Raw genomic sequence first — 27741 nt, 5'->3', positions numbered from 1 at the left:
GAAAGTGCACACAGAGCCATCGGTGGAGCTGCAGGAGGAACCATATAGCAAGGAAGCATATCAGAGTCATCAGGAGCTATCGGAGGAGCAATGGATGTGTTTAAAAGCAAACAGAGGACGCAGAGAGCCATCAGAGCAAATAAGAGCAAACAAAGCCATCGGGAGGATTATAGTGTATATGGTATCAAAAGATAATTATATATATATAGCAGGCGGAATACACCATTGCTGAAACCGTTGTTGAACACGGTTGAAACTCCTGGAGAAAAGTTGCTGAAACACCAATTTCTCCATTGCTGAAACACCGACACTTGTCAAAAATTTGCTGATACACCAGTTTCAGCGTTGCTGCAACACCAGTTTCAGTGTTGTTGTAACACCAGTTTCAGCATTGCTGTAACACTAGTTTCGGCGTTGCTGAAACACCACTTTCGGCGTTGCTGAAACACCTCCGCGACGACATTATATTTCCGCGTTGAATAAAACACCTCTGCGACGACATTATATTTTTGTGACATCATCAATCGAAGGCAATCATGAGGAAGATAAAGCGAATGGAGGAGGGAAGCCGGAAGGTCAAGCAAGTGTTGAGGAAGCTGAAGCTCAAGCGAGCGAGGAGGAAGCCAGAGAGCCATTGAGTAAGTGGAAATGAACGGACAAAGGCATAAGAAGGTATAAAACAGTAAAAACAGGGAATTGCTGGTGCTGCCATTGTTGCTGGTGCTGCCATTGTTGCTGCTGTAGCTGCTGTTGCTGTAGCTATTGTTGCTGTTACTGTAGCTGTTGTTGCTACTGTAGCTGCTGTTGCTGTCGCTGTTGTTGCTGGAGCTGTAGCTGCTGTTGCTGCAGCTGTTGTTGCTGGAGCTGTCGCTGCTGTTGCTGTAGCTGTTGTTGCTGCAGCTGCTGAAATACGCTGTGAAGGCCGTTACAACTGCTGAAAGTTGCTGAAATACGCTGGAGGAAATAGAGGCCGTATGAGGGTCCAACATAACAGAAAGAGGGTGCAGCAAAACAGAAAGAGGGATGAAGGACCAACAGAACAGTAGGCAGTCGAAGGGGAGAAACAGCCAGCAGAGAAATAGTCATGCCGAAGCATTCATTGTGACAATGAGAACTTAAGCTTGAACAGAAAATTGTTCTTTATACAGAGATTAGTGCAGCTAACAGAAGACTGACTAACGATATGTGAAGACATTATCAGAGAGAAAAATGGCTATTGGAGACTATGTGTGGGCAGTGTGCAAAGTTGTAAAGACTCATTCATAAGAAGACTGGTTGTCATTGATACTGTAGCTTGGAGACTACAGTGAAGCTGTAAATAGATAGAACTCAGCAGAGAAGAGTTCTGAGAGCAGAAGGATTGGAGTCCTTGGGGTTGGTGCCTCAAAAGTGAGAAGGATTGAAGTCCTTGGGCTGGTGCCTCAGAAGTAAGTAGGATTGGAGTCCTTGGGGTTGAAGCCTCAGAAGTAGGAAGGATTGAAGTCCTTGAGAGTTTGTGCTCCTAAGTCCAAGATTGGTGTCTTGGCAAAATAGAGTTGGTGCTCTGGAGGTTGGAGCCTCACCAAAGTCCAAGTTGGAGCTTGGCAACTGATTGCAACCATCTATATATTGTATCTATTTTACTGCACAGTTTATATTAATAAAAGCATTTATTCTTGCTGTTCATCTTGTGTTCTGAATATATATGTTTTAACTGGTAAAACAATAGTGGGAAAAAGAAATACTGATTCACCCCCCCCTCTCAGTATTTCCAACAATTATTGTGAGAGAGCTATCACAAGTTTCTTGCATTGTGGTTTATCTTCATTCAATGGGTATATTTTGGTTTTTATGGATATTAGCATTTTGACATGTGGTTTAGGTGTTTCGACCAATGGATAAGAATTGATGGCATTGTACTTCTATGGAAGAGCTATCACAAGTTTCTTGAATGGTGATTTTTCTTCATTTAATGGATATATCTAGGTTTTGATGGATATTAGCGTTTTGACATGTGAGTCAGGTGATTTCATCCTATGGACGAGAATTGATGGCATTAGACTTCTTGGTGAGAGTTCATTGAGGTTTAATGTGTCTATCATGATGTTATGGTGACATTTGATGGGATAGACACTGGTTTTCATGGAGAGACCTACTATTTCATGATTGCATGCAATGGATGCAGGGGCCAACCCACTTCTTGTTACACAATTGGACTCCATCGCTAGAGCATTTGGTTTCCTTGTCCTATTTTGATGTTGTTGCACTTTATGATAAACATACACCTCACTTCCATATAACAACAATCCCTACTTGTACACATGTGGAGGTATTTCTCATGGATCAACGATATTTTATCATTGGAGAGAGACCCTTGCACATATGTGGAGGATAATGGGGTTTGTATTAGCTTAGCCCTTGGTTCATGGTGTCTATTCTATGTTAAGTCAATCTCCTATTATGAGATCCACTTCCCTTGCCTTGATATATGCATGGTTATTACACTTTAGAACCCCAAATGACAAAAGGAGGGTTTGTTGCATGTCTTTTGATGCAATGGTTGCACTGTGAAGCTTGAGCCTAGAGCATTTATGGTACATTTCTCTTGAGAACTCTACCTTTTGAGGCATCTTTACACTTATTTTCATGATAAATAAGAGGATGTCCATTTGAGAAGGTTGATTTGCACACATTTCCATGCTACTTTGATGGGGACATCCAAATATGGAAGATACCCAATTTGTCTTTTACCTTAAATGATGGCATGTACCATGTGGAGACTTTATTGCACACTCTTCATTATATTTCATGGGATGAATTTGCCTTAAAAGCTTGTTATTGTAATGTCTCCAAATAATAAATAAAATAATATAATATTAAAATATAAGTAAATAAATATAAACAATAAAGAAAAGATAATAATGATAAATAAATAGTGAAAATAAATAAAGAAAAGATAATAAGAGTAAATAAATAATAAAAAATAAATAAAAAATAATGAAGAAAATATAATAATAATAAATAAAATAGTAAATAATAAAGTGAAGTTCTAAATAACTAAATAATTTATATGAAAGTAAATTATAAAAATAATAACAATAGATAAAGTTGATAAAAAGTAAAAAAGAATAATATAAGAAAGAGTTAAATTAAGATAAATATTAAATTAAGTAAAATTTAAAATAAATAAATAAAAGTTGCATGTTGACACATGGAATGTGTGCATGTGGCCCCATTTCCATTTTTTGGTCTATTTAATTCCCTGTCATTCTTTCATCCATTATCATGGGAGAAAAGTGTTGTAAGACAAAAGATTGCCTATCATTCTTTCATCCATTATCATGGGAAAAAAATGTTGTGAGACAAAAGATTCCCTGACAATAATATGTTGATTGAGTGCTTAGGGTGACCAACTGTAGAAAAATTATGTGCAGCTGAGCCTACGGTTGGGTGGAGAGTTGTCTCTCCAAAACTTTGTTACGGTTAGCAAGATTCAAATAACGTTCGACTCCGAAATCACAAGTAAAGAATATTATATTATTGCCATAGGTAAGTCGTCTCTGAAATTCTATGTTAATTAGTTGAATAGTCGTGTGTTGATTATTAATCATATAAATTGATGTAATTATTTGTATATTTTAAATCGAAGTTGTTACATATGGTATCAAAGCGGGTTAGACTCTATGTGACCCGTAGGTAAAAGTTTGAGAAAAATACTTCATTAAATTCATCAATACCTCTAGGTAAAAGTTTGAAAAAAATACTTAATTAAACTCATCAATAATTTTGGAAATTTAAGGAAAATAAGTACAATTTTTATCATTTTCTACAATAATTATTATATAAATTATCAAATAAATATCATTATTTTTATAATAATTATTATGAAAATTATTAAATAAATATCATTGCTTTTATGAATGTAAACAAACTATTTTAGTTTTAATATTCTTTGGACGTATATACATACTCTGCAATATAGTAACATGGATACTCTAAATACATTATTATAATTTTTTATTTAAAAAAAATAACGCACAATTAATAATAATAATATATATGCATATGTTATTAATTTCAAAATATAAATTTTAAATATTAAATATAAGAGTGAATTATTTGTCTTTTGACCTAAAATTTTATTTTAATTAATTATTTATTTAAATTAAAAATTATAATTGTTATTATAAATTTCATGATTTATTTGTGAAGTAAAAAGTTGTTTAAAAAAACGAAAAACAAAAAACAATTATATTTCAAATTGAAAATTGGTTATTGATAATTAAAAGTTATATTTCAAAATGAAAACTAGTTATTAATTAAAAATATTTTGAATATTATTATTATTATTTATTTAAAGTAAAAGTTATCTTAATTTAGTTATATATAGCTGGTCATAAATAACTAAAAATTATTTGAATGTTATTTTAAACTTTATGATTTATTTTTAAATTAAAAATTATTTTGAAAATAGCTAAAATACAACCTAATTATAAATAACTAAAAGTTAGATTCTAAATTGTAAATTAATTATAGGTAACTAAAGTTATATCTCAAACTAAAAACCAAAACCCAAAACTTGAAGAAAAGTTCTACTTAATTTGTTATGACATACATAATTATTAATAATAAAAAGATTATGTATTTGTAAAAATAGAATAATGTACATTCTAAGAGGTTTATATTTTGGAAGTATATATATATATATATATATATATATATATATATATATAGATGGTTTTTGTAAAAGTAATTGGGAGATGATTAAAAAAAAAAAAATTGTATTTATAATTTGAAAAAAAAATATAAGTATACATGATTTTTGAGCCACACATGTCAAATTCAATTTGTTTAGAGGACCGTAAAATGGTAGTGATTTTTCTTTTTAGTATGGATAGATTTTCAAGAAAACCTTGGGATTATTCAATGTAGAATGTGATACCTTATTTTTAGTTATGCCAATCTTTTTTATAGTTGTTTATTTTTAATTTTATTATTTAAAATTTATTTTTAATTTTATTATTTAATTATGTTTTAATGAACGAAATTAAGATTTTGAGTCCTTGAAAATTCAAGTAAGTAGTGAAAAGGTAAAAAAATAAATAAAAAAATTCAAGATCAGAAATCTATGAAAATTTCTAATCTGCCTCCAAGTCTCTCTACCTCTTCCCTCCATTTGAATCGACCATAAAGATGGGATAAAGATAATCATAATAATTCAAAGTCATGATTGTTCTTGCTATACTAAATAAATAAATAAATAAATAATAATAATAAAAATAATTAGTTTAAATAAACTTAGGGATAATAAAGTTTTGTGCTTAAACTTTCGTTTTTGAAGGAATTTGTTATTTGGAAAAGTACTAGTTATATAATAAATAAAAAAGAATCCAAATCATGTTGGCAACATACTTTTCTTGCTATACTAAATAATAATAATAATAATAATAATAATAATTAGTTTAAATAAATTTAGGGATAATAAAGCTTTGTGCCTAAACTTTCTTTTTTGAAGGAGTTTGTTATTTAGAAAGCTACTAGTTATATAATAAATAAAAAAGAATTAGTTTAAATATTAATAATGAGTGTTATGTAGAATATATATTAATATATAGTATAAAAATGAATAGAAGTTTTAAAGATTGGAAATAAATTCATAAGATGTGGCTTCATCTATTTAATAAACCGGATGAAACTTGATTGAATTTGTTTAATTATTATTAAAGTACTATGTTGAAATGGGTAATGAAGGTTGAATTCAAAAGTTAATATTAAAATATTATCTTAGGATTGATGAGTTATTATTCTATTTTATTTTTATTTGACGAAATCGGGTACTGATATATTATAAAAACTTCCAGGGACTAAGTCCTATTACATGGGTATGACAAACCAAGGCATTGAGGATCCAAAACGGGTTCGCAGACCCTTGATCCTTATTGCTACATAAACGGTAACTGAAATGAAAGAAGTAACGGCTATATTGCCGGATAAAAGAGCCTGCCAGCCAACAAAATTTGTAGTTCATGAGTCCTAGGGGTACTACTGATTAACTGAGTCATCCGGGAGAGAATCCTTCCTTGCGCTGGCTCTGGTTGAGGCTTCCGCTTGCATACTTTGGGTAAGAGTCCTGATATGAGCTATAGCTTCCTCTAGATGGGTGCATCTGTCCTTCAGGGCCTCGATCTCAGCTTTTTGTTTTTCAAGCTTCTTCATTTTTGATCTGCTGTCCGCCTGATAATCATCCTTGAGGTCATTGAAATGCTTGATGAATCTGCCAATCATGAAGGTGTGCGCTTTGCAGAGAGTGCACTCGCTGTTCGTGATGACATTTTCTAAGGGATTGGCAGCGGGCTCCTGGGCTCCCTGCTGTTCCTGCTAATCCGCCATTTCACCAAGCTGAGAAAGGGAGCCGACGTGCAGGTGAAGCTGGAAGGGGCGATTTCTGAGGATGAGGGCGATGTGAAGGAAAGACAGAAAGGGGGAGTGCAGAGGTTTGCACAAGGAGGGGACCAGAAGGGAGGAGCAGGAAGACAAGAGAGCAGAAAAAAACAGGGGGGAGCGCTGTGACAGCCAAACAAACCGCCTGTTAGTGGGAAAAGAAACTTTGAAATTAAAAATGCCTGAGTTTACCGCTGTCGAGGGTCGTGAACCAAGCTCCAAATGACTGCGTCCTGCTTCGAGAGAGAGGCTGAACTGGGAGAAGGCACGAACCAGGAACTTCGAAACGGTGGAGGATGAGATTAAGGAGAGAGCTGTGATGCTATAAAAGGAGGGAGAGAGGAAGCTCGGGCGAGTGATCCTGTGCTGATCAGATCGATTCCTGAGGTGACTGTGAGCCCAGGAGGAGATTTTGCTGCGCGTGAAGGGGATTTTGGAATGATGTCCATCTGAGCTGGACCTGAGAATGACGGCGGAGGGCAAATCAAGCACAAGATCGATGCTGGGAGAGTTGACATTTATGATCACAGGGGGAAGGGTCTGAGAGAGGTGGGACGGAGTGGCGCAGTCGAGGAGATTTGGCAGAGAGTAAGGAGATTCGAGGGTGTGCAAAATTCGAGAAGGATGGAGTCTGAGGTGGCTCAGAATCTGAGAAAAGGGAGGGGGACGAGATTTTTTAAGGGATTGCTTTGTCATATAAAGAATCGTTTTCTCTGACTTGGCCTGCGGGTCTACTGGCTGCCTTGCTGGCCTGTTCATCGGCCTCTTGGTCGCTGCTCCTTAGCACATGTTTGAGGGTGGCCCCTTTTATGCCTCTTATGTTATCAGTGATCCTGGTTTTGATATTGTTCAGGACAGTTTGCTTGAAGTCCCTCCCCGAAACCATAACAGCTATGATAATAGCTGAGTCACCCAATATGAGCGGATTTTGGAGACCAAGTTTCTTCAGAATGGAAGTTCCCAAGAGAAGACTATAGGCCTCGGCCCTATTGTTGGACATTATGCCCAATCCCCACTCGTAAGTCACTACAATTTCACCTTGATGATCTTTGATGACTCCTCCTGCCTGACCCGGGTTGCTTTTTGATGCCCCATCAAACTGGAGGGAGGGCCTCTTTTGGTTTTTAATCCAATCTCTGATTTCCTCATTAGATCCTCTTAGCTTCCAATCAATCTTTTTTTGACCTGTACTTGCTGCTTTGTAGTTCCTTAATTCCTGACTAAATTTGCCCATCCATTCGATTTCCCTTGGGTTCCCCGATTCTTGATCTGATTGGACTATTCCGTTAGCACTGATGGTCTCAGAGATGAGGGCAATTGTTTTTGCAAGGGTGCTTGAGATGCTGGCCTTCTTATTGTTAAAGATGCTTTTGTTTCGGGTGTTCCAGATTTGCCAACAAAGGGTTGGGGGGATGCTATTCCACAATCTTTTGGCAAGGGTTTTGTTTTCCTTGGGGTAGGGATAGCTGTTCCCCCAATTTTTTTGAAGGAGGGTGATCTGATTGGGCAGTTCACCAATCCTTAATGGGCTAGTAATGAGCTTCCAGCAATTTCGGGCAAAGGGGCAATCTAGGAAGAGGTGGTTGCTGCTCTCTTCCGCTTCTCTGCACAGGCAGCATATTGAGGGACCGAGGATGCCTTTCTTCCTTAGATTTTCCGCTGTGAGGATTTTGCTTTTTAGGAGGGTCCAATTAAGATTTTTTATCTTTGGAAGGCATTCCGAAGTCCAGGCCACTTTATGGAGAGGCCAATTATTGATGGCTGTGGCATTTTGGAGGATTTTGTATCCTTCTCTGACTGTGTAGTTGCCGCCATTGGGGTCCCAGACATACTTATCCTCGGACATACTGTTAAGGGGAGCTGACCCTGAAAGAGATAGCTTGAGATAGGCCCATAGTTCCCTTAGATTGTTTGGGAGGGGGAGATGTTTCCAGCCCAGCCACCTGTTTTGGTCCCAAGAGGATATGTCATATAGGGACTTAAGATTTTTTCCTTCCATCCACAATTGCAGAGGTCTGAGATTTGGGAGGGCTTCCCTTGCTTCTGAGCCCATTATACGATCAGTCCAGATGTTGATGTCTCTTCCACTGCCCGGAGCTCTTGAGATATGATCTTTGAAATGGGGAAGAGCTTTTTTTATTAGTTTCCATACTGGGGTGCTCTGTCTGTCAACGATGGGTTCCGAAAGGATGTTGGAGTTGGGGCCATTCAGGTATTTTCTTTTGATTACTTCTGTCCACCAGGCACCTTTTCCGTTAAGAATTCTCCAAATCAGCTTGAAACCCATGGCCATGTTGGCTAGACTTGGGATTCTTATTCCTAGCCCTCCTTTTTCAAAAGGTAAGATAACCTGGTCCCATTTTACCAAACTGAATTTTTTGGAGTCCTGTCTACCTCCCTGCCACAAGAAGCTCCTGATGATTAATTCCATGTGCTTATGAGTGCTTGCCGGGGCGAGAGTGGTTGCGAACTGATATATGGGGAGAGCTGAGAGGATGGATTTTATGAGAGTTGTTCTTCCAGCCAGGTTGAGCCAGGACACACCCCAACTCTGGAGTTTCCCTCTCATCTTCTCTATAAGTTTCACCCAAATTTCGGTTTTGACCGATTCCTTTGCTAACGACAATCCCAGGTATATGAAATGGTTCCAGTTCCTTTGTGCAGGGATGTCCAAGATTGAGGAGATTCTCTGAATAATCTGCCTGGGTACATTCCAGGTATAGATCATGCACTTGTTGTTATTGAGCTTTCCTCCTGACACTTTAAGAAAGAGTTCTAACGTTTTCTTGAACCTTCTTGCCATGAGACTGGAAGCTCCTCCAATGAGGAGGGTGTCATCAGTGAAGAGGGAGTGGTTTATCCCCTTGGTTCCACGCACTATGCTGATACCTGTGATTTCTTTTTGCCTGCGAAGATTTTCCAGGTGTATGCTTAGCGTTTCGGCCATGATAATGTAAAGGAAAGGTGAGAGCGGGCAGCCTTGTCTCAATCCCCTTGAGCTTCTGAAGAAGTTGGTTGGCCTGCCATTAATCAAAGGGGCTGTCCAAGGGGATGAAATACACTCCATGATCCTGCTGATGAAGGTGCTGGATATCCCAAATTTTCCAAGGGCAGCCTTAAGGAATTGATGATTGACTCTATCAAAGGCGTTTGCCATATCGAGTTTAATAATCATGCCCTTCTCCTTTCTGTTTATGCTGCTATGAATTGCCTCTTGGATAAGGATAACGTTGTCCGTAATTTGTCTTCTAGGGACGAAGCCTCCTTGGTTCTCAGAGATGAGGGAGGGAAGGAGCTTTTTTATCCTGTTGGCTAGAATTTTGGTTATTATTTTATAGGAGACATTGCACAGAGAGATTGGGCGGAATCTGTCGAAGGATTGGGGGTTGGGATCCTTGGGGATAAGGGCTAGGTGAGAAGATTTAATACTGTTCCCCATTTTGCATTTTGAGAAGAAATTCTTTACCATTCTGATGAAGTCTTTCTTGATGGTATCCCAATGATTTCTATAGAATGCCACTGTGAACCCGTCTGGACCCAGGGCCTTGTCCTGCGCCATGCTGAAGATCGATCCCTCAATTTCCTCTATCGTGACCTCTTTGTCCAGCTCTTTGTTTTGGTCCGCCGAGATTTTATTTTCGATAAGGCTGAGGAATTCCACATTATCGGTGGGCTGTGTGTCTGCGGATAGGAGGGCGCAGAAGTGTCTGGACGCAGCCTCTTTTATTTCCTCTTGGTCTCTAAGCTCTTTCCCATCCATCATGATTTTCTCTATATGGTTCCCTGCCCGCCTGAGTTTTAGGCTGTTATGAAAAAAGGAAGTGTTTTTGTCTCCGGCTTTGAGCCAAAGGCAGCGAGACTTTTGTCTCTGCTCTTCTTCTTCCATCCTGTTCTGCTTATACAATTCTTTGTACATTTCATTCTCTTTGGCCTGATCTTCCTCTGTGTACTGGATTCGCTCCTTTTCCCGACTCCATTGTTCAAGCTGTGTTTGGAGTTCAGTTCTTTTTTTACTTTCCTCTGCAGCATTGTTTCTTGCCCATCGTTTGATAACAGTCCTGAGGGATTTGAGCTTGGCTTCCCAAATATAATGGGGCGAGCCAACGATTTCTTTTGCCCACTGCTCCTTGATCAAGTTTCGGAATTCTTCTTTACTATCCCATGCCTTGTTGTATTTAAAGGGGAGGGGCCCCATGTTCTTTCCTTTGTCTAACGTCAGAGCCACTGGTTTATGATCTGAGGTGTATCCTTGGATGATTTTGCTTTGGATATTTGAAAATCTTGCCACTGTTCTTTCTTGGGCGAGGATTCTATCTAATCTCTCCTTTATATTGTTGTTGCCGGTTCTTTTGTTGCTCTAGGTGTATCTCCCGTTGTGTGGAGGAATATCCACTAGATTATGGGCTTGGATTATTGCTTCTAGTGAATCTCTTGAGGGATCTGCATAATAATTTCCTCCCAATTTCTCGTCTGCATTCCTGATAAGGTTTAAATCACCTCCAAGGAAAATGTTCCTTCCCCGAACTGTCATGAGGTCTGATGTTATGGATTCCCAGCATGAAGCTTTGTCCCTATAATGGTTAGGAGCGTATATGTTGTATATGGAGTATTCCTCTTTTGAGGCTTTGTTCTGGATGTCTGTTCTTACCCACCAGCTGTAAGACTTTTGCTCTTTGAGTTCCCATTTGCTTTTGTCCCATAGAGTTCCAATGCCTCCTGAGGCGCCAGCTGCACTTGTTGCTACACCTGCATAGCTTTTGCTTCTTTTTATGTGATTTTGGAATTCTTGTTCCGTGATTTTGGTCTCCTGAAGTAGGAGAAGGTCTGGATGTTCAGATTTGAGGAGATCCCGGACTGCATTTGTTTTTAGGGAGGAGCCCATCCCCCTACAATTCCAGGAGACCAAAATCATCATTTTCCTTGTTTGGTGTTTGCCCCGCTCTTCTCTTTCATTTTTTCTCCGCTTCCTTTTGATTTATCTAGAAATGTGTCCATTGGTTGTTGCATTCCAGTGGCCATTTCTTTTGCAGCGTTTTCATCTCTAATCTCTTTATTAGACTTCCTTCCAACTTTCCTGGGGGGATCTGTAGAGGGGTTGTTTTCCTTTGATTTGTTTCTGGTTAAGATTCTTTCCACTGTTGGGGGAGGAGAGGGTTGGGGATGGGAGATAGGGGAGGAGATAACGATGGCACCTCGAGGGGAAGGGGGGGGGGGATGGAGGGTCCTCTGCGGACAGGGTTTCAAAGGGGTTGGAGGAGGATGGGAAAGAAGGGGCCGAGCCGGAGGGATGAGAAGGGAGGGAGGTGTTTTCAGGGGGAACCTTTGAGCTTGGGCCTGGAGGGGGGTTTGATTTTTTCTTTTTGACGTGCTCCCAAGCTCCCTCGGGGGTTTCGACATTATCTTCAGGAACATTTATTTTAGATTTGCTACATCTATTAGCGAAGTGCCCATATTCATGACATACCTTGCACTTGAAGGGTAGCTGATCGTAGTCCACTTGCTGAATGTGCGTCCACTGATCGACTTTGAGTTTGATTGCTTCCGGCAGTCCTTTCCCCAGATATACTTCAACACAGATCCTCGCGCATGCGTGCATGTTCTCCTTTGGTTCAGATCTGTCAATATACTTGCCAACTGCATTCCCTATGGCTTTGACTGACTCATCTCCCCAACAGTGAAGCGGCAAGTGGGGCAGACGGACCCAGACAGGGACAGCGTTGGGGACATCCATCTCTGGGTCAAAATCTGGAGTCCATCTGTTTAAGTAGAGAGCCCGAGAATCCATGAAATAGGGGCTGTTTCTGAAGATGAGGTTTCTGTCTTCCATTGATTCGAATAGAAAGGTGTAAAATCCTCTGCCACAAAACTTGATCGCTATTTTCCCTTGTACCATTGAGTTCCAGTTTCTCTCTACCCATCTCTAGACTGATCTTGGGGAGGGCCACAGCCCCGTAAACTGGCCGACTAGGCCTCTTTCTGCTAGGGAGATTGCTGCTCTCCTCGGGAGGGAAGGAGGAAGAGCGACTTCTGGTATTTCATCTAATTTATTAATGAACTTGGAGGCTGTGGGACGGGTTTTTCCGGCTGCGTTCTCTGGAATGAGGGAGGCGAATAGTTTCTCTAAGTCTTCTGGATCCTGAGGCGGGGGATCCATATCTGCCAATGTAGAGACAGATAACACCACGGGAGGACTACCGGGGGGAGGCCCCGGTGCTGAGGAAGGGCAGGAGGCCCAGGAATGGAGTCGGGGAGGCCAGCAATTGAGGGGCGCGGGCCTAGCAGCAGCGCTGCCAGGCGCAGAGGCGCGGGAACAGAGTCAGGGGTTCTAGGTCGCGGGCGGTCCTTCAGTCGCCAGAGCTCTCGTTTGGTCTAGATGGTCTTCTATTTTATTATTTATTAGAAGTATGTTGTAATATTTCATTGTATGAAGGTTTATAAAATTATTATTTATATTATTTATGAGTGTGATATTTGATTTAATAAGAAATTTGAGTGTAAATTAATAATTGCTAAATAATTTATTTGAAGAGAAGATGGAATAAAAGAAGAAAATATGCAAGGTTTGAGATCATATTTGATTACTTACACTGGAGGAGAAGTGAATAAACAAAAACCTAGTAAAAATGATGTGGATTAGCTGGTTAAGTAAGATGTAGTGATTGAAATTTTGGATTCATGATGAATATTGGTAGTTTGTTGGTTGGGTTTTCTCTAAGGATATAGTCTTTCGAAGAAGGAAGTAATGGTAATGAAATCCTAACTATGAACGTTAGGAAGAGGTCATACAAAATCACAAGTATGGAATATTATTGCCATAGGTGAGTCATCTCTACTCGTGTTTTTGGAAATTCTATGTTAATTAGTTGAATAGTTGTGTGTTGATTATTAATCATATAAATTGATGTAATTATTTGTATATTTTAAATCGGGGTTGTTACAATTACCACTCAATCCATCATCTAGAATGTGTAAACTGCCTAAGCACCAAGATGATAAATTTCAATAACTAGGAAATTGGCCATTGTTACCTCACCAAAACTCCTCTTATTTTTATGCCAATTTTCTTTCAGCTTAAGAGAGGCTTCCCTAGTTAGGGTTGGTGGAAATTAAAGCTATGAAGTGCAAGGTGATGTGAAGGATTTTTTTTAGCAAAACAGGTTTGAAAAAGTTGTAGTAAAAATGGGATAGGAGGATTGGAAATTAGTGCCTAATCCATTAGGTGAATGACATCATAAGAAGGTTAGAATGGGAGGCTATTCTAAAGATGCTAAAGAGGCACAATAGATGAAAAGTACAATCCCAACATGCTCTTCCCCTTGTTTCCCTATAGTGCAGAAATATATTTAAGGAAAGCACTGAAGTAGGTACAATCCAACAATCAAGGAAGTTACAACTATTAGAAACAATGTCAAAAGTAAATTTCATCCAAAACTAGAGAAATAAATTCAACCATAAGCACTATTCAAATAACAAATTAAAGTAAGAATAGAAGGAGTACACTAGGTTCTTACTCAAGCATGTGTCTAGATATTTCAACAAATATAGAGACAACAATAAAGATTTACACGATTTCTAATGAGCACTAGTATTTACCAGTTTTACTTTATCAACCCGGGGTTCGTACAAACTTGAAGGTGACAATGCTGTATACACAAGTAAAAGTGATGGTTCTGCCTTTTGTCACTGTTTAGCAGGTGAGAGACCACTAGGGTTTTCAAGCTAGACTTTTATGGATTCAGAAGAAGCTTGATTGCTAATGAAAGAAAGATAAATCTACTCTAGGAGAAAGCTTGTCTACTGTAAATAAGGAAAATGACTGAAATCCTATGCTAAAAACACTCCATTCTCTAACTAACTGCTGAGAAACTATGCTTTACAAGAATGCAAAGCTAACATGTATGAAATGCTACTGTCTAAAGCATGGAAGTTCAAGACATCAAAAATCACTATTGTGCACGTAAAGGACTAAAATAAATTTGTTTTTTCCTTTTTATTCTTTTTATGGAAAATCAAGTGTAAACCCTAATCTCGTTTGGTGATGTGGCAGGTGGCTTAGTGATGCTAGTGGATGGTTGGGAGGTTTAGGAGATGGTTGGAAGGTTCGGTAGACCCTTTGGTGACCTGGTGTGGCTTCCTAGAGGTTTTCCCTCAATTCAGACTCAAAACAGGCCACTACAGGAAAACCTACAGGATGTACTAGAAACCTACAAGATTCCCTGTTTTTCTACAAGATACAACCGAGAGAAAAATGATGGTTGCTTGAGGTGATGGAAGGCTTCGGGAAGGTGGTGGATGGGTGGAATGTAGTGAGAAAATGCCTATGATCACTCAAAACTCAAAACCAAGGTTAGGAGATGGTTGGATTTGCTCAACATGTTTGGAGGAATTTCTATGTAAAATGATGAGATTGGTGAAGGTCTTGGTGAAAGCAAGGAATGATTATGGATGGATGAAGTTGGAAGGTGGTTTCCTGCTATGAGATCTCTTTATACTTCTGAAGCACCTGCTCTACATCAAACATTTATAATTGCCAAAAAGTCATGTAAACAAGAAGAATTCTAACAAGCTAGAAAAGCAGAATTTAATGAACTAGCTATCTACTTCATGCATGAGGGAAATTGCTGAATAAAATGGAATCATGGATGATATATACTGTAAGACTGAAGATGGAAAAGATGTTAATTAAATCCTACACTTGCAAAACTGATCAAATGCTGGTTCAAGTACATTAAACTCTAAATATTATGAGAAAATGGAAATCTGTCTTTCTGGGGCTGCATAAGGGTCTTTTCCTCAAATCATGATCCCTGAGGGAAGAGGTAAGGCCAATACACCTACTGAAAGCTTTGTGGTGCTCCTTTTATCCCTTCTAAGCTGCTACTGAAGTAAAGCACAAATGGAAGCAAACTAATAAACGACTAATCAAATATACATTACTTGCAACGAAATACTTCTAAAGACAAGTTAACCATGAATCTATGAAACTAAGCCAAGAATATAGATACAAGAAGAGGAGCCTTTGCTGCTGGGGTTGGGCCCTAACCCAAGAGCTTCAGCCCTTTGAGTTAACTCAGTGCTGGATCAAGAAAAATCTCATTTTCATTATCAAAACATAAAACTACATCAATGTCTTCTACGAGTCTGGAGCTCGAAAATAACTAGTGTTTTTTCAACAAAAAATTGAATCCTAATGAGGCTATAGGCCTCTCTACTTATACAACTAAAGTCCCCAATGACTTCCTTAAATCTAGGGAGGCTCAGCTCCCAAACTCGAGATGAACTAACTCTTTGTCTGTCACTTGCTCGACTGCCCTTTGATCTTCATGACTTGGCTGATTGCACTCCGAGCCAGTGTGATTAATGGAGGAATATTCAAATGGGGGAGGAGTAAATGAGGAGGATTTACCTCCTAAAATCTCTCTCCCTTGTCCCATTCGAGTTTCAAACCTTAGTCTTGCCAAAATTCCTTGATTTTCTCTTCCAAACCTACATTCAATGCATATTAGTCCACTAGGCATAATATCTCACTTTAACTCATCTCATTAAACAAAATATAATCAAAACATGTAATAATTTGTGAGAAGAGTTGATTTGACTAGTTAGGAGGTGAATTAAGGCCCATATAATTACCCAATGATGAGGCTCATCATCACCCCCTACTGAAAGTGTTGCTCATCCTCTGAGCAACTTAATCAATATCCATGTATTTCATAGCTCTAGTGGCCTCCCTGACATCCCATGCTTCTGCTGTGGTTTCCTCTTCTTGTGCATAGAATCCTGCCTTATTTTCTACCTCCTCCCACTGCTTTCTTTCTTCTTCTTCCTTCCTTCCTTCTAACATCCCCAAGAGCAGTGGTGGACTGAGTCTCAAGCCAATCCAATTGACTTTGAGCCTTTGGATGGATTGCTTGTACATGGGTGTTATGTTCAGTGCTTCTCTCATCCCTTGACCAGAGTGGTACTCTATGATCTTCAAACTATATGGCAAAATATTCCATCTCCTTAGGCAAGCTTGCATGATGTCATCCCCTAACAATTTGAACATGTCCTCAAAATGTGTAATGTATTGCTCTTGGGCAACAAGATACTTGGGTGCAGGTTGAGGATCATTTGCAATTAAATTATGTGTGCTAATGACATCCATTGGATTAGACTACTCAACTCTGATCATAAGAGGCTTTGTTTTTTCCCTTGCCAATATCCTCTTCAGTTCTGCAACCCTTGCCTCCTCATGGTTCATCCATGATGCCAAAGCCATCAACTGTAAATATCCTATATTTGCATTAGGGTCCCATACATTCATATCTGTCAAACCCATGTTATGCAAGTAGAACTCAAACATCTTAGCCATATCCTCTAATGTACTTTGATCATAGAGATCAATGAGCTGTCTATAATCCTGGAATGGCATGGTGCCTTTCTGTGCTAGGGTCTTGATTTGGAACTAAAGCCACTGTTCCTTAAGGTATAGTGCATAGGACTTAGCTAGCATCCTGCATTGGATTGCTTCCAAAGATAGACTGGCCATGGATGCCAATTGATTCTCTCTTTCTTGCAGTTGTCCTTTCAACCATGCATTTTCCGCCTCTAACTGATTTTTCATTATGGCCTCTCTGTCCCTCAAGCTACTTAGTTCCCTTCCCATCTCTTTGAGCTTCTCCTCCATGTGACCAATGTCCTCCACTCCCTTGGACTTGGAAATTTGCATCCATCTATGAGTTCTGACTCTTTCTTTCTCAAGCTCAAAGAATAATGGAATGGCAAATTTTTGTGGAATGACCCTGCCCCCCTCAATAAATCTGTAGTAGGAGTCAAGGTTAGGTTGAGGACTAGGTTCCCTTAGCTCTTGGTCTTCTCTCTTTGTTTCTGGCTGCTTACTTCTTTCCTCATCCAATTTTTGAGTTTCCTGTAGGTTTAGCAGAGTTTCCTATAGGACTGCCTCTGCTTCCTATAGGTCCTGCTGTGTATCCTGTAGGATGTCTTTTCCTTTGGATGAGGTAGATTTGGTTACAGGCCTTCTCACATAGGTGATAGGAGACTTAGGGGAGGTTTATGCTGAGGATCCTTCTTCTTGAGTTTTTATAAGAGGAGCCATCTTCTCTTGCTGTTTAGGTGAGTCCTCAATAACAATGGGAACCTTGGTTGGGGTTTGGGGTTTTCCCTACCTTATCCTTGTACTTTTCCTTGTTATGAAGTATAAGAGGGTTTGCCTCTGTCTTTTTCCTTTTTGTTTGATAGAGGTGCTAAGGGAAGTGAGGGTAGCTGCTGCCTCTCTCTTAGTGGGTTCTGGAGACACCCTAGGTGACTCGTCCTTGTCTTCCACCTCTTCTTTTTCATTGCCCTTTTTACCTATGACTTTCCCCTCTTCTCCCCCCTTTTGATCCTTATCTTGTTTATCAGTGTCCTCCTTGACATCTTCCTCTGTTTCTTCATCACCTTCTTTCTATTTCTCTTTCTCTTCATCCTCATCTATCTCCTCGTCATCCTTCTCTTCTTCTTCTCCATCTATTTCAGTCTTTTCTTCATCCTTTTCAATGACAGTAAGGCTAATATCATATGTGAGGGCTTTGATATCCTCGTCTGTCTGCATGTCTCTGAAAATTTCCCATTGGATAGGTATTCTGAGGTTTTGGAGGGCATCTTCTATGATGATTCTAATTAACCCATGGTGGGCTAACTGTTGGTGGTTTCCTTCCTGCACCTTTATGCTTGTATCTATCAGTGATTACAGAAGGAAGTATGGTATGCTGAGCCTATGGTGAGGAGGTGTTTCTGCTCCAAATCTTAATTCTTCAAGGAGCCTAAAGTGATAACCATAAACCACAATATACCTACCTTCACATGATATGTATTTTATAAGGTGGTAGCTTACCTCATTCTAGGGGTATGGTAGGCTTGTTCTCCTTACTCCATTCTTGTCCTCAATGGGCTCCTCTCCCTCTAAAAAGAATTTCTTCTTGGAAGTCTGGCTATCTCCCTTGTCTTCCTTTCTCCAAGGCACTCGTAGGGGAAGTGTGGTAATTCTTCTTATGAGTTCAGGGGTGATCTCTATGGAGAGGCCTCTCACCACAACAGTGGCATGGGTTTTGGTTAGCGGAATGAGGGAGAGAGCAAAATCTCAGGCCACTTCATCATCATACCCCCTTAATTTCTTAAAATACCCCATCCAATTATGCCTTGTGAAGATTTCTAAAACAGGAGGGTGTTGGTGAATGCTCGGTGTTAATGGGCTCCCTTCTATTAAACCCCCCTGTCATTTTGTCTGGTGAATTTTGAGGAGCAAAGATGGTTGATAAAAATTTTAATGCAGGAGGAAATGTGACTAAAATACTTGAGGAGACAATTCCCTTACACAGTTATCAAATTCACTCAAACTAGGAGATTTTTTTGTTCTATTCACTTGGAAAAATGGAAGGAAATGTAGATCCTACCTCCTCATGGTGTTTGTTGTAGCCAACCCTGTGTTTTCCCTTATGAAACTGCTCTCAGCCAATCCTGTAGACTGTCTGACTGTATCCTGTAGGATTCTTGTGTAATCATGTAGGAAGTCCTGTGTGATCCTATAGGAAGTCCTGCACAGGAGAAAGATGTAATTTTCTCTTCTGTAGGTTGCTTGGGTACGAGAACGATTTTGCTAGAGTGATCCTCAAGGAGATGAATGCATGGGTGCGTGGGGATCAACGATTATTTCCTCTTATGGTCGAGTTGAGTGAAGTGGTGCGATGACAACAAAGGTATGATTTTTTCTATTTTTGGGCTGTTGGTCCCCACTACCACCTCATAATTCCCCTCTCCTCATAATAAACTCCCACTTTGGGCATCCGTATCCTTGACTGCTTTTGTCCTCCTCTTTTTATTTGACTTGATTGCTGCCACGTGTGGGAGAACCAACTGCTTTGTCTTTGTCAATTGAACGGAGGTGGCCAAGTTAATTGGCCACCTTTCGCTTATAAACCAACTCGCTCACAACCTTTACATCTTTTAACTACATTATGCAAATGAGAGAGTGAAGCAAGATACTTACCTGTGGTGATAATAAGTTGCTGTAGTTTGTTGAAGACATGAGGTGCTTGCTGTGTGTTGGCTGCATGTTATTTTTCCTTCCTTTTTTTATTGCCCTCTGATGATTCCCTTGATGTGCAGGTACCTGGTGTTGAAGATGATGGTGCTGCTACTGCTCTGGAGCTTCTTCTGCCCTTGGATCTTCATGCTGGAAGCTTGCTGCTACTCATGATTTTTATTCTGTGGGATAGGCTGCTACAGGATTTCCTACAGGATGTCCTATAGCTGCTTCTCCCTCAGAATTTTTAATCATTTCTTCTGCTGGGACTTTGAGGATGATGACATGGATAGAGAGGAGGTATAGGAGTGTGAATAATGAGAATTACACTCAGGTGTTGTTCCCTTCTGCTCCCTATTTCATTTTACTTTGTGTTTTCTCTTGAAGACTGTGATTTTTTTTTGAAAAATGATTTTTTTTTTTTTTTGTGATGGATGCAGGGGTGATCATGGTGGAGAGAGGTATGGTAATGAAGTTATGATGTAGGGTTTTTTATTTTTTTGACATGGGTAGGTCATTTCCTTTCCCTAGGGTTACTCATTTTAGGATTCCGAAGCCACTGTAATTTCTACAGGATCATCCTGTAGGTTTTCAGGGGATCCTGTAGGTTTACAGGGAATCCTGTAGAAAACACAGTACCCTTGCAAACTGAGGAAAATGAGTGAATAAGATGAAAGGAATGGTGGAATGATGAAGGATAATGGATGGGGAAATAAAAATATGAGTAGAATAGGTCCCTTTTTTATTCCCCTTTGCTCTTTGATTGTCCTCGTGTTGACTTGCAAACAATTTTTCATGATTTTTTCTCTTCTCCTTTTTTCATTTTCTTTTTTGAAAACAACTAGCCTGCCTCCAAGAGGTTTTCATTCTAGCTTCTTGCCCTAGGCACCTCAAGAGAGGTTTTCACCCATAGATATTTTTATTTCTCTCTCTCTCTCTCTTTTTGACACCATTGGGCCGCCCCAAGAGGTTTTCAGCCCAATAGTGGGACTCAGGTGCCTCATGGAGGTTTTCACTTGAGTCCTTATTTTTCCTTTTCCTTTTCTCAGTGACTTGATGAGGCAGGAGCTGAAACTTGCTCCACCACCATCATTGTTTTATTGATACCATCAATGAACTCTTGCTTTAACAATGGCCTCTTGTAAACTTTTAGTCTGTGCCCATTAACAAGTAAATGAATGACCTCTGCCTCTATGGTTACGATATGCATTGAACCATTATCATGACATCTCTCTAAAACATAAGGCCCTAACCATCTTGTCCTTAACTTGCCCTTAAAGTATTTATATATGGAATCATATAACAAAGCCCAATCACCTTCTTGAAATTGCTTATCCTTGATGTTCTTATCATGCCATATCTTCCTCTGAAGTTGAGTTACCTCTATGTGTAGGAGGGCCTGCATTCTGAACTCATCTAAACCATTCAACTGGAGCAACTTCTCTTTTTGTGCACTGTTGAGATCTAGATCTAGTTGGGCTACCATCCTCAATGTGTTATACTCAAATTCAATGGACAATAGGGCCTTTTTCCCATAGACAAGCTCATAGGGTGTGAATCCAATGGTGGTCTTCCAGGTGGTCTTATAGGCCCAGGTGGCCTCAACTAGTCTATTTGCCCAATCTTTCTTGCTGCTGCTAACCACTTTGGTCAAGATGTTCTCCAACGCTCTGTTGGTCACCTCCACTTGCCCATTAGCTTATGGGTGATAGGGAGTGGAGGTCCTATGCTTGATCTTGTGCTGGTTGAGAAAGTCTTCAATCATATTGGAGGTAAACTGGCTACCTTGATCAGTGACCAGTTCAATAGGGTACCCACATTTGTAAAATACATTCTCCCTTAAGAACTCAACCACCTTCTCCTATGTTGTTGCCTTAATTGCCTTGGTTTCAGCCCACTTAGTCAGATAGTCAGTGCACACAATGATATACTACTTTTGCTTGGAAGGAGGGTCAATAGGTCCAATAAAGTCCATGCCCCACTTGTTAAATGGCTCAAAAGTCACTTGAGGTTGCAGAGGGATTTCATCTTTTGGAGTAGGCTTTCCCATCCTTTGGCACTGATCATACTGACTACTATATATTTTCACATCCCGATGAAGAGTGGGCCAATAATACCCAACTTGTAACACTTTAAATGTTGTCCTCTTTGCTGCAAAGTGACCTCCACAAGGTCCATCATGAAAAGTTAGAAGGATGTCAAAGACTTCCTCCTCCCTAGCACATCTTCTCAGAATTTGATTTGGGCCAAGTTTGAAGAGGTTGCCCCCAATCCAGGTGAAGGGGGTGCTCTTCCTCACAATCTTGCTTTTCTCTTTGGAGGACAAATTTGGTGGGAATTGGGCAGATACCAAATAGTTTGCTATGTCAACAAACCATGGAGAGAGAACTGAGATGGCAAATAAGTGCTCATCTGGTCACTGATCATCAACCATTCCCTCTTCACCTGCAGGAAAAGTTAATATGGACAAAAAGTCTGCAACAACATTTTCCTTGCTAGGCTTATCAATAATAGTTAGATCAAACTGCTGTAGTAAAAGTAACCATCTAATAATCTGGGCATTCACATCATGTTTATTCATTAAATATTTGATTGCAACATGGTTAGTATGTACGAATGTTTGATAGCCTGTAATATAATGCCTAAATTTTTTCAATGAATGCACAACAACCAGAAGCTCCTTTTTGGTCACCGTGTAGTTCAGTTTGGCCTTTGACCGATTCTTACTGATAAAGTAAATGACATAAGACAATTTCTCATCTATCTGGCCTAGGGCTGCTCCTATGGATTTGTGTGAGGCATCAGCATGAATATTAAAAGGAAGGGCCCAATTTGGGCCTCGGAGAATCAGTGCAGTGGTTAACTTGTCCTTTAGGGTGTTAGGGCCTCTTGACAACTTTTTTACCATACAAACTCAGAGTCTTTGGCCAATAACCAAAATAAAGGAGAAGCCAACTTGCTGAAGTCTCTTATAAACCTTTGGTAGGGTCCAGCTAACCCTATGAAACTTCTGACATCTCTCTGCTTTTGTGGAGGTGGGACCCTTTGGATGATAACTATTTTCTTTGGGTCCACCTGCAGTCCTTGCTAAGATATTGAATGACCTACCACGTTCCCTGTAGTCATCAAGAATTCACATTTCTTGGGACTGAGAGACATGTTCATTTCAATGCATTTGTGCATAACCTTACCTAAGTTGGACAAAGCCTCCTTGAAATCTCCTCCATACGGTGTGAAATCATCCATATAGATTTCTACCTCATCATGGACTAACTCGGTAAAGATACTCAGGAACGCTCTCTAAAAAGTGGCAGGAGCATTGTATAGGCCAGAAGGAAGGACCCTTTAGGTGAAAGTACCTGAAGGACAAGTGAAGGTGGTTTTATCTTGGTCTTCTGGGCTGATCTGGATTTGATTGTACCCATTAAATTCATTTAAGAAAGAGAAAAACTTTTTCCCTGCCAGGCCATCTAGCACTTGGTCGATGAAAGGTAGAGGGAAATGGTCCTTCTTTGTGGCTTTGTTTAACTCCCTGTAATCGACACAAATCCTCCACTTACCATTTTTCTTTGGAACCAACACCAAAGGAGAGACCCACTCACTATTTGAGATAGGGTAAATGAATCCTGCATCTAGCAGTTTTTGCAGTTCTTCTTTGACTATATCTTTAAGAGCTAGATTCATCCTCCTTTGGGGTTGTTAGACTGGCTTGCAACCTTCCTTGATATAAATATGGTGAGTACACACCGAGGGGTGCACTCCCTTCATTTCTTGGTAACTCCAAGCAAAGGCATCCAGATGTTCCTTTAGCATGTTGCACAACTTTTCTTCTTGGAGAACAGAAAGAGATGGATTGATTTTCAAAGTTCTCTCAGGGTCGAATTCTATGGTTTTGACACGTATAGGGTTGGAATTGGCTAAGCATAGATCAATTTGATGGTTTTTTTGGGTTTCCTTTACTAATTTTTCTAAGGACAATGTACTGGGAGTTGGACTTTGGAGTATGTGTTTGATCAAATCATCTTCATCATGATGTCCCCCTCCCATGGTTGTTTCTAAAGTATAGAGTTGGGTGGAATAAACTTCATCTTCCTCCTCCTCTTCCAACCACAAAGGTAAGTCATGTTTTAGATATGGCTAAGCAGGAGGGTATAGGAATAACTGCTTGGACATATGCCCATTCTTGATGGTCATATTTCCAGCTCTGCAGCTAATGTAAGCATCGACAGTGGCTAACCAAGGCCTACCAAGGATGAGAGGGTAACCAGTAAGCTTAGCCTTAGTCTGGATAGCTAGGAAATCTACAGGGTATTACCAAGAATCAATAGACACCATCACATCCTCCATAATCCCCTCAGGGGTCACTGTGGAGCGGTCTGCAAGTTGCAGAACTGTTGCGGTCTTCCTCAATGAACCTTAGAGGTTGAGCTTGAGCATGGTGTCCTTGGTCATCACATTAATGGAAGCCCCAATATTGATCAAAGTGTGTGGGACAATGGTGCCATTGATGTGCACATATATTGCAAAGCTTCCAGGGTCCAAATACTTTGGACACATTACCTGCCCCAACATTAAGTCGGACAACTGTCCAACGATATTAATGGTAGGGGCATCTCTTCTTCGCTTCCCTAGATGCTTGAAGCACTTCTCCTTAATCAACTTGCTGTAAATAGGTACATCCTTAATAGCTTGGAGAAGTATAATTTTGACACATATGTTTTTCAATTCTCCCAGAAGTTCAGTCTCTTTTGGGGTAGGCTGGAGTAGTTGGGTCAATCTCTCAAGAAAGGGTGGTGGATTTACTTTAAGCACCATTTCCTCTCTTTATTCCTCAACCTCCCTAGGTGGAGGCATAGGTTGGTTGTCCAGGAGTGCTCTCCTAGATCTCAGGTTGATTTCCTGAATCTCCATCGCATAAGTTGGATATGATGTCTCTCCAATGTATACTTGCTGTGCCTGTCTATTGTTTGGGTTCGGATTTGGCTGGGTAGGCATCTGGGGTTGTTTAGGTGGAGAAGAGTGTAAAAGCTGTGGTTGGGCAGGTGGTGAAGGCAATAAAGCTAGAACATTGTTGTATGGGGGCCTCCACCCTTGGGGCGGTGCATTCCACTGAGGTTGTGGCAGAGCATATGGTTGAAATGACTGGTTGGCTGGCTGGGAATGATACTAAGGTGCAAAGGACCAAGGAGGAGGTGTAGACCAGGAAGGATGAGCAAGGGGTCCCCAAGAAGGTATGGATGTGGTCTGGTTGGGGTTGTAATATGCATGGGATGACCCTTGCATGCCCTGCTGGTATGGCCTAGGCCCATGAGGTCTCCTTTGGTTTATGTAGCAGAGCTACTCAGTGACCCCTTCATCTCCTTGATATACAACTTTGAGTCCAGGTAAAGAGGGGCACTTGTCTGTGGAGTGGTTTTCTTCATAGAATGAGCAAATTTCAATAGAATTCAATGGACATTCGTTCCTAGGGTGCCTCCTGGTGCATCTAGGACAAAAAATGGCCAAGGCTCTCTTTGATTCCTCCTGCTTTCTCTTAATGTGCATAGTGTTTGTAGGGTAAGGGTTTGCAACATCTCACTTTTGAAATCCTCTGGCATATTTCCAATTTCACCCTTGATGGATGAATTGGAAGAGGATGGACTGACCATAGGTTTACTACCCCTACCATTTTCCCTGACTGCCCTAGAATGGTTTCTAAAGACAGTCTTGATATCCTCATAGGGTAACTGGTAGATATCCCCTCCTGCTAACAAGTGTAGGGTATCTAGAAGATCTTCCCTTACTCCTCTAAGCAGGACCAACTTCAGTGACTCAGGGTCAAGTGTGCACCTGGCCCTTTTGTAGCTAAGCTGGAATCTTTCTTCATAATCCTCTAGGGATTCATCATTGCCTAAGGTCATCCTAAAAATTTCCTCTTTAGTGTCTTTAGACCTATAGTAGTCCCGATACTTGTTGTTGAAGGCTTGCTGCATCTGAGCCCAAGTTGTGATGCTATCTCCAGGTAAACCCATGAACCAACATAAAGCTGCATCCTTGAGAGTGGATGGAAATAGTTTCAACTTCTGCTCATCATTTGTATAGTCATAGGTTCGGCATATGACAAAAAACTCAAATAAAAAAGTGTTTGGGTCTTCTGTGGTTAGGCCATGGAAATGAGGAAGGGAAGAAGGGCTTATAGTTTTCATCTTAGTATCCCCATTAGTTTCCCTAATGGGGAAGGCACCCTCAACTCTTTCTCTATTTCCCCTGTAATTTCTGTTTTCAACCATAGGTTAAGTAGGAATGGGTTCTCCTTCTTCTTCTTACCTTGTAGGTTATTCAAATATGTCTAGTTGCTCAACTAAGGGTTCCTCCAGTTCACAACCATCGAAGAAGAGGGAAGGTTGGTTGTTTGAAGTAGTGGGGGTATTTGGAAAAAGTTTCCCTAAGTTATCCCTATTCCTATGAGGAATGAAAAGAAAATGTTTTTGTTTTGTTTTGTGTTTTTTCAAAATTTGAAAGTAATTGCAGACTAAGTGAAAACTACTGACTGAATGAAAAAATTAACTACTTAATTGAAATCTTACTTGCACAATGGAAAGGAAAGCAAAGAATTCATAATGAAAAAGGAAGAAACTAAATTAATTTTGCAGAAATGAAACTAATAGTAGAATATTAGAAACAAAAAATAGAAGAAAGAAAGCAGTAATCACATATTACTCAGACACCTCCTCGACAAACGTGCCAAAAAGTGATGAGCACCAGTATTGCTGCAAGAATGTTGCAACTCCTAGAGCTACCAACTTTACTTTATCAACGTGGGGTTCGTACAAACTTGGAGGTGACAATGATGCATACACAAGTAAAAGTGATGGTTCTGCCTTTGTCACTGTTCATCTCGCGAGAGACCACTAGGGTTTTCAAGCCAGACTTCTATGGATTCAAAAGAAGCTTGATTGCTAATGAAAGAAAGAGAAATCTACTCTAGGAGAAATCTTGTCTACTATAAATAAGGAAAATGAATAAAATCATATGCTAAAAACACACCATTCTCTAACTAACTGCTGAGAAACTACGCTTTACAAGAATGCCAAGCTAACATGTATTAAATGCTAATATATAAAGCATGGAAGTTCAAGACATCAAACATCGCTACTGTGCATGTAAATGACTGAAATAGATATGTTTTGTTCTTTTTATTCTTTTTATGGAAAATCAAGTGTAAACCCTAATCTCTTTTAGTGATGTGGCAGGTGGCTTAGTGATGCTGGTGGATGGTTGGGAGGTTTAGGAGATGGTTTGAAGGTTTAGGATACCCTTGGGTGACCTGGTGTTGCTTCCTAGAGGTTTTCTCTCAATTCGGCCTCAAAATAGGCCACTACAGGAAAATCTACAGGATGTACTGGAAACCTACAGGATTCCCTGTATTTCTACAGGATACAGCCGAGAGAAAAACGATGGTTGCTGGAGGTGATAGAAGGCTTAGGGAAGGTGGTGGATGGGTGGAATGGAGTGAGAAAATGCCTAGGATCACTCAAAACTCAAAACCAAGGTTAAGAGATGGTTGGATTTTCCCAACATGCTTGGAGGAATTTCTATGTAAAATGATGAGATTGGTGAACGTATTGGTGAAAGAAAGGAATGATTATGGATGGATGAAGTTGGAAGGTGGTTGCTTGCTATGAGATCTCTTTATACTTCTGAAGCACCTTCTCTGCATCAAACATTTATAATTGCCAAAAAGTCATGTAAACAAGAAGAATTCTAACAAGTTAGAAAAGCAGAATTTAATGAACTAGCTGTCTACTTCATGCATGAGGGAAATTTCTGAATAAAATGTAATCATGGATGAGATCTACTGTAATACTGAAGATGGAAAATATGGTAATTAGATCATACACTTGCAAAACTGATCAAATGATGGTTCAAGTACAATAAACTCTAAATCTTATGAGAAAATGGAAATCTGTCTTTCTGGGGCTGCATAAGGGTCTTTTACTCAAATCATGATCCCTGAGGGAAGAGGTAAGGCCAAGACACCTATTGAAAACTTTGTGGTGCTCCGTTTATCCCTTATAAGCTGCTACTGAATTAAAGCACAAATGGAAGCAAACAAATAAACAACTAATCAAATCTACATTACTTGCAATGGAATACTTCTAAGGACAAGTTAACCATGAATTTATGAAACTAATCCAAGCATACATATACAAGAAGAGGAGCCTTTGCTGCTAGGGTTGGGCCCTAACCCAAGAGCTTTAGCCCTCTGAGTTAACTCAGTG

The 27741-nt window shown here is 39.9% G+C and overlaps 1 protein-coding gene across 1 annotated transcript; it reads right to left on the bottom strand.

Annotated features, from left to right (window-relative positions):
• Window positions 1-7096: 7096 nt before the first annotated feature.
• Window positions 7097-7654, bottom strand: LOC149245538 (uncharacterized). Its single transcript, XM_089439194.1, has one exon. The coding sequence runs from the start codon at window positions 7652-7654 to the stop codon at window positions 7097-7099; it is 558 nt and encodes a 185-aa protein (XP_089295320.1).
• Between the last annotated feature and the right edge of the window lie 20087 nt (window positions 7655-27741).

The sequence above is a fragment of the Pinus tabuliformis genome, chromosome 7 (genome assembly GCF_031772625.1).
Source record: "Pinus tabuliformis cultivar Carrire ecotype Pingquan chromosome 7, CPIR1, whole genome shotgun sequence".
NCBI lineage: Eukaryota > Viridiplantae > Streptophyta > Pinopsida > Pinales > Pinaceae > Pinus > Pinus tabuliformis.
Note: the sequence above shows the minus strand (reverse complement) of the source record. Positions and strands in the feature narration are given on the sequence as shown.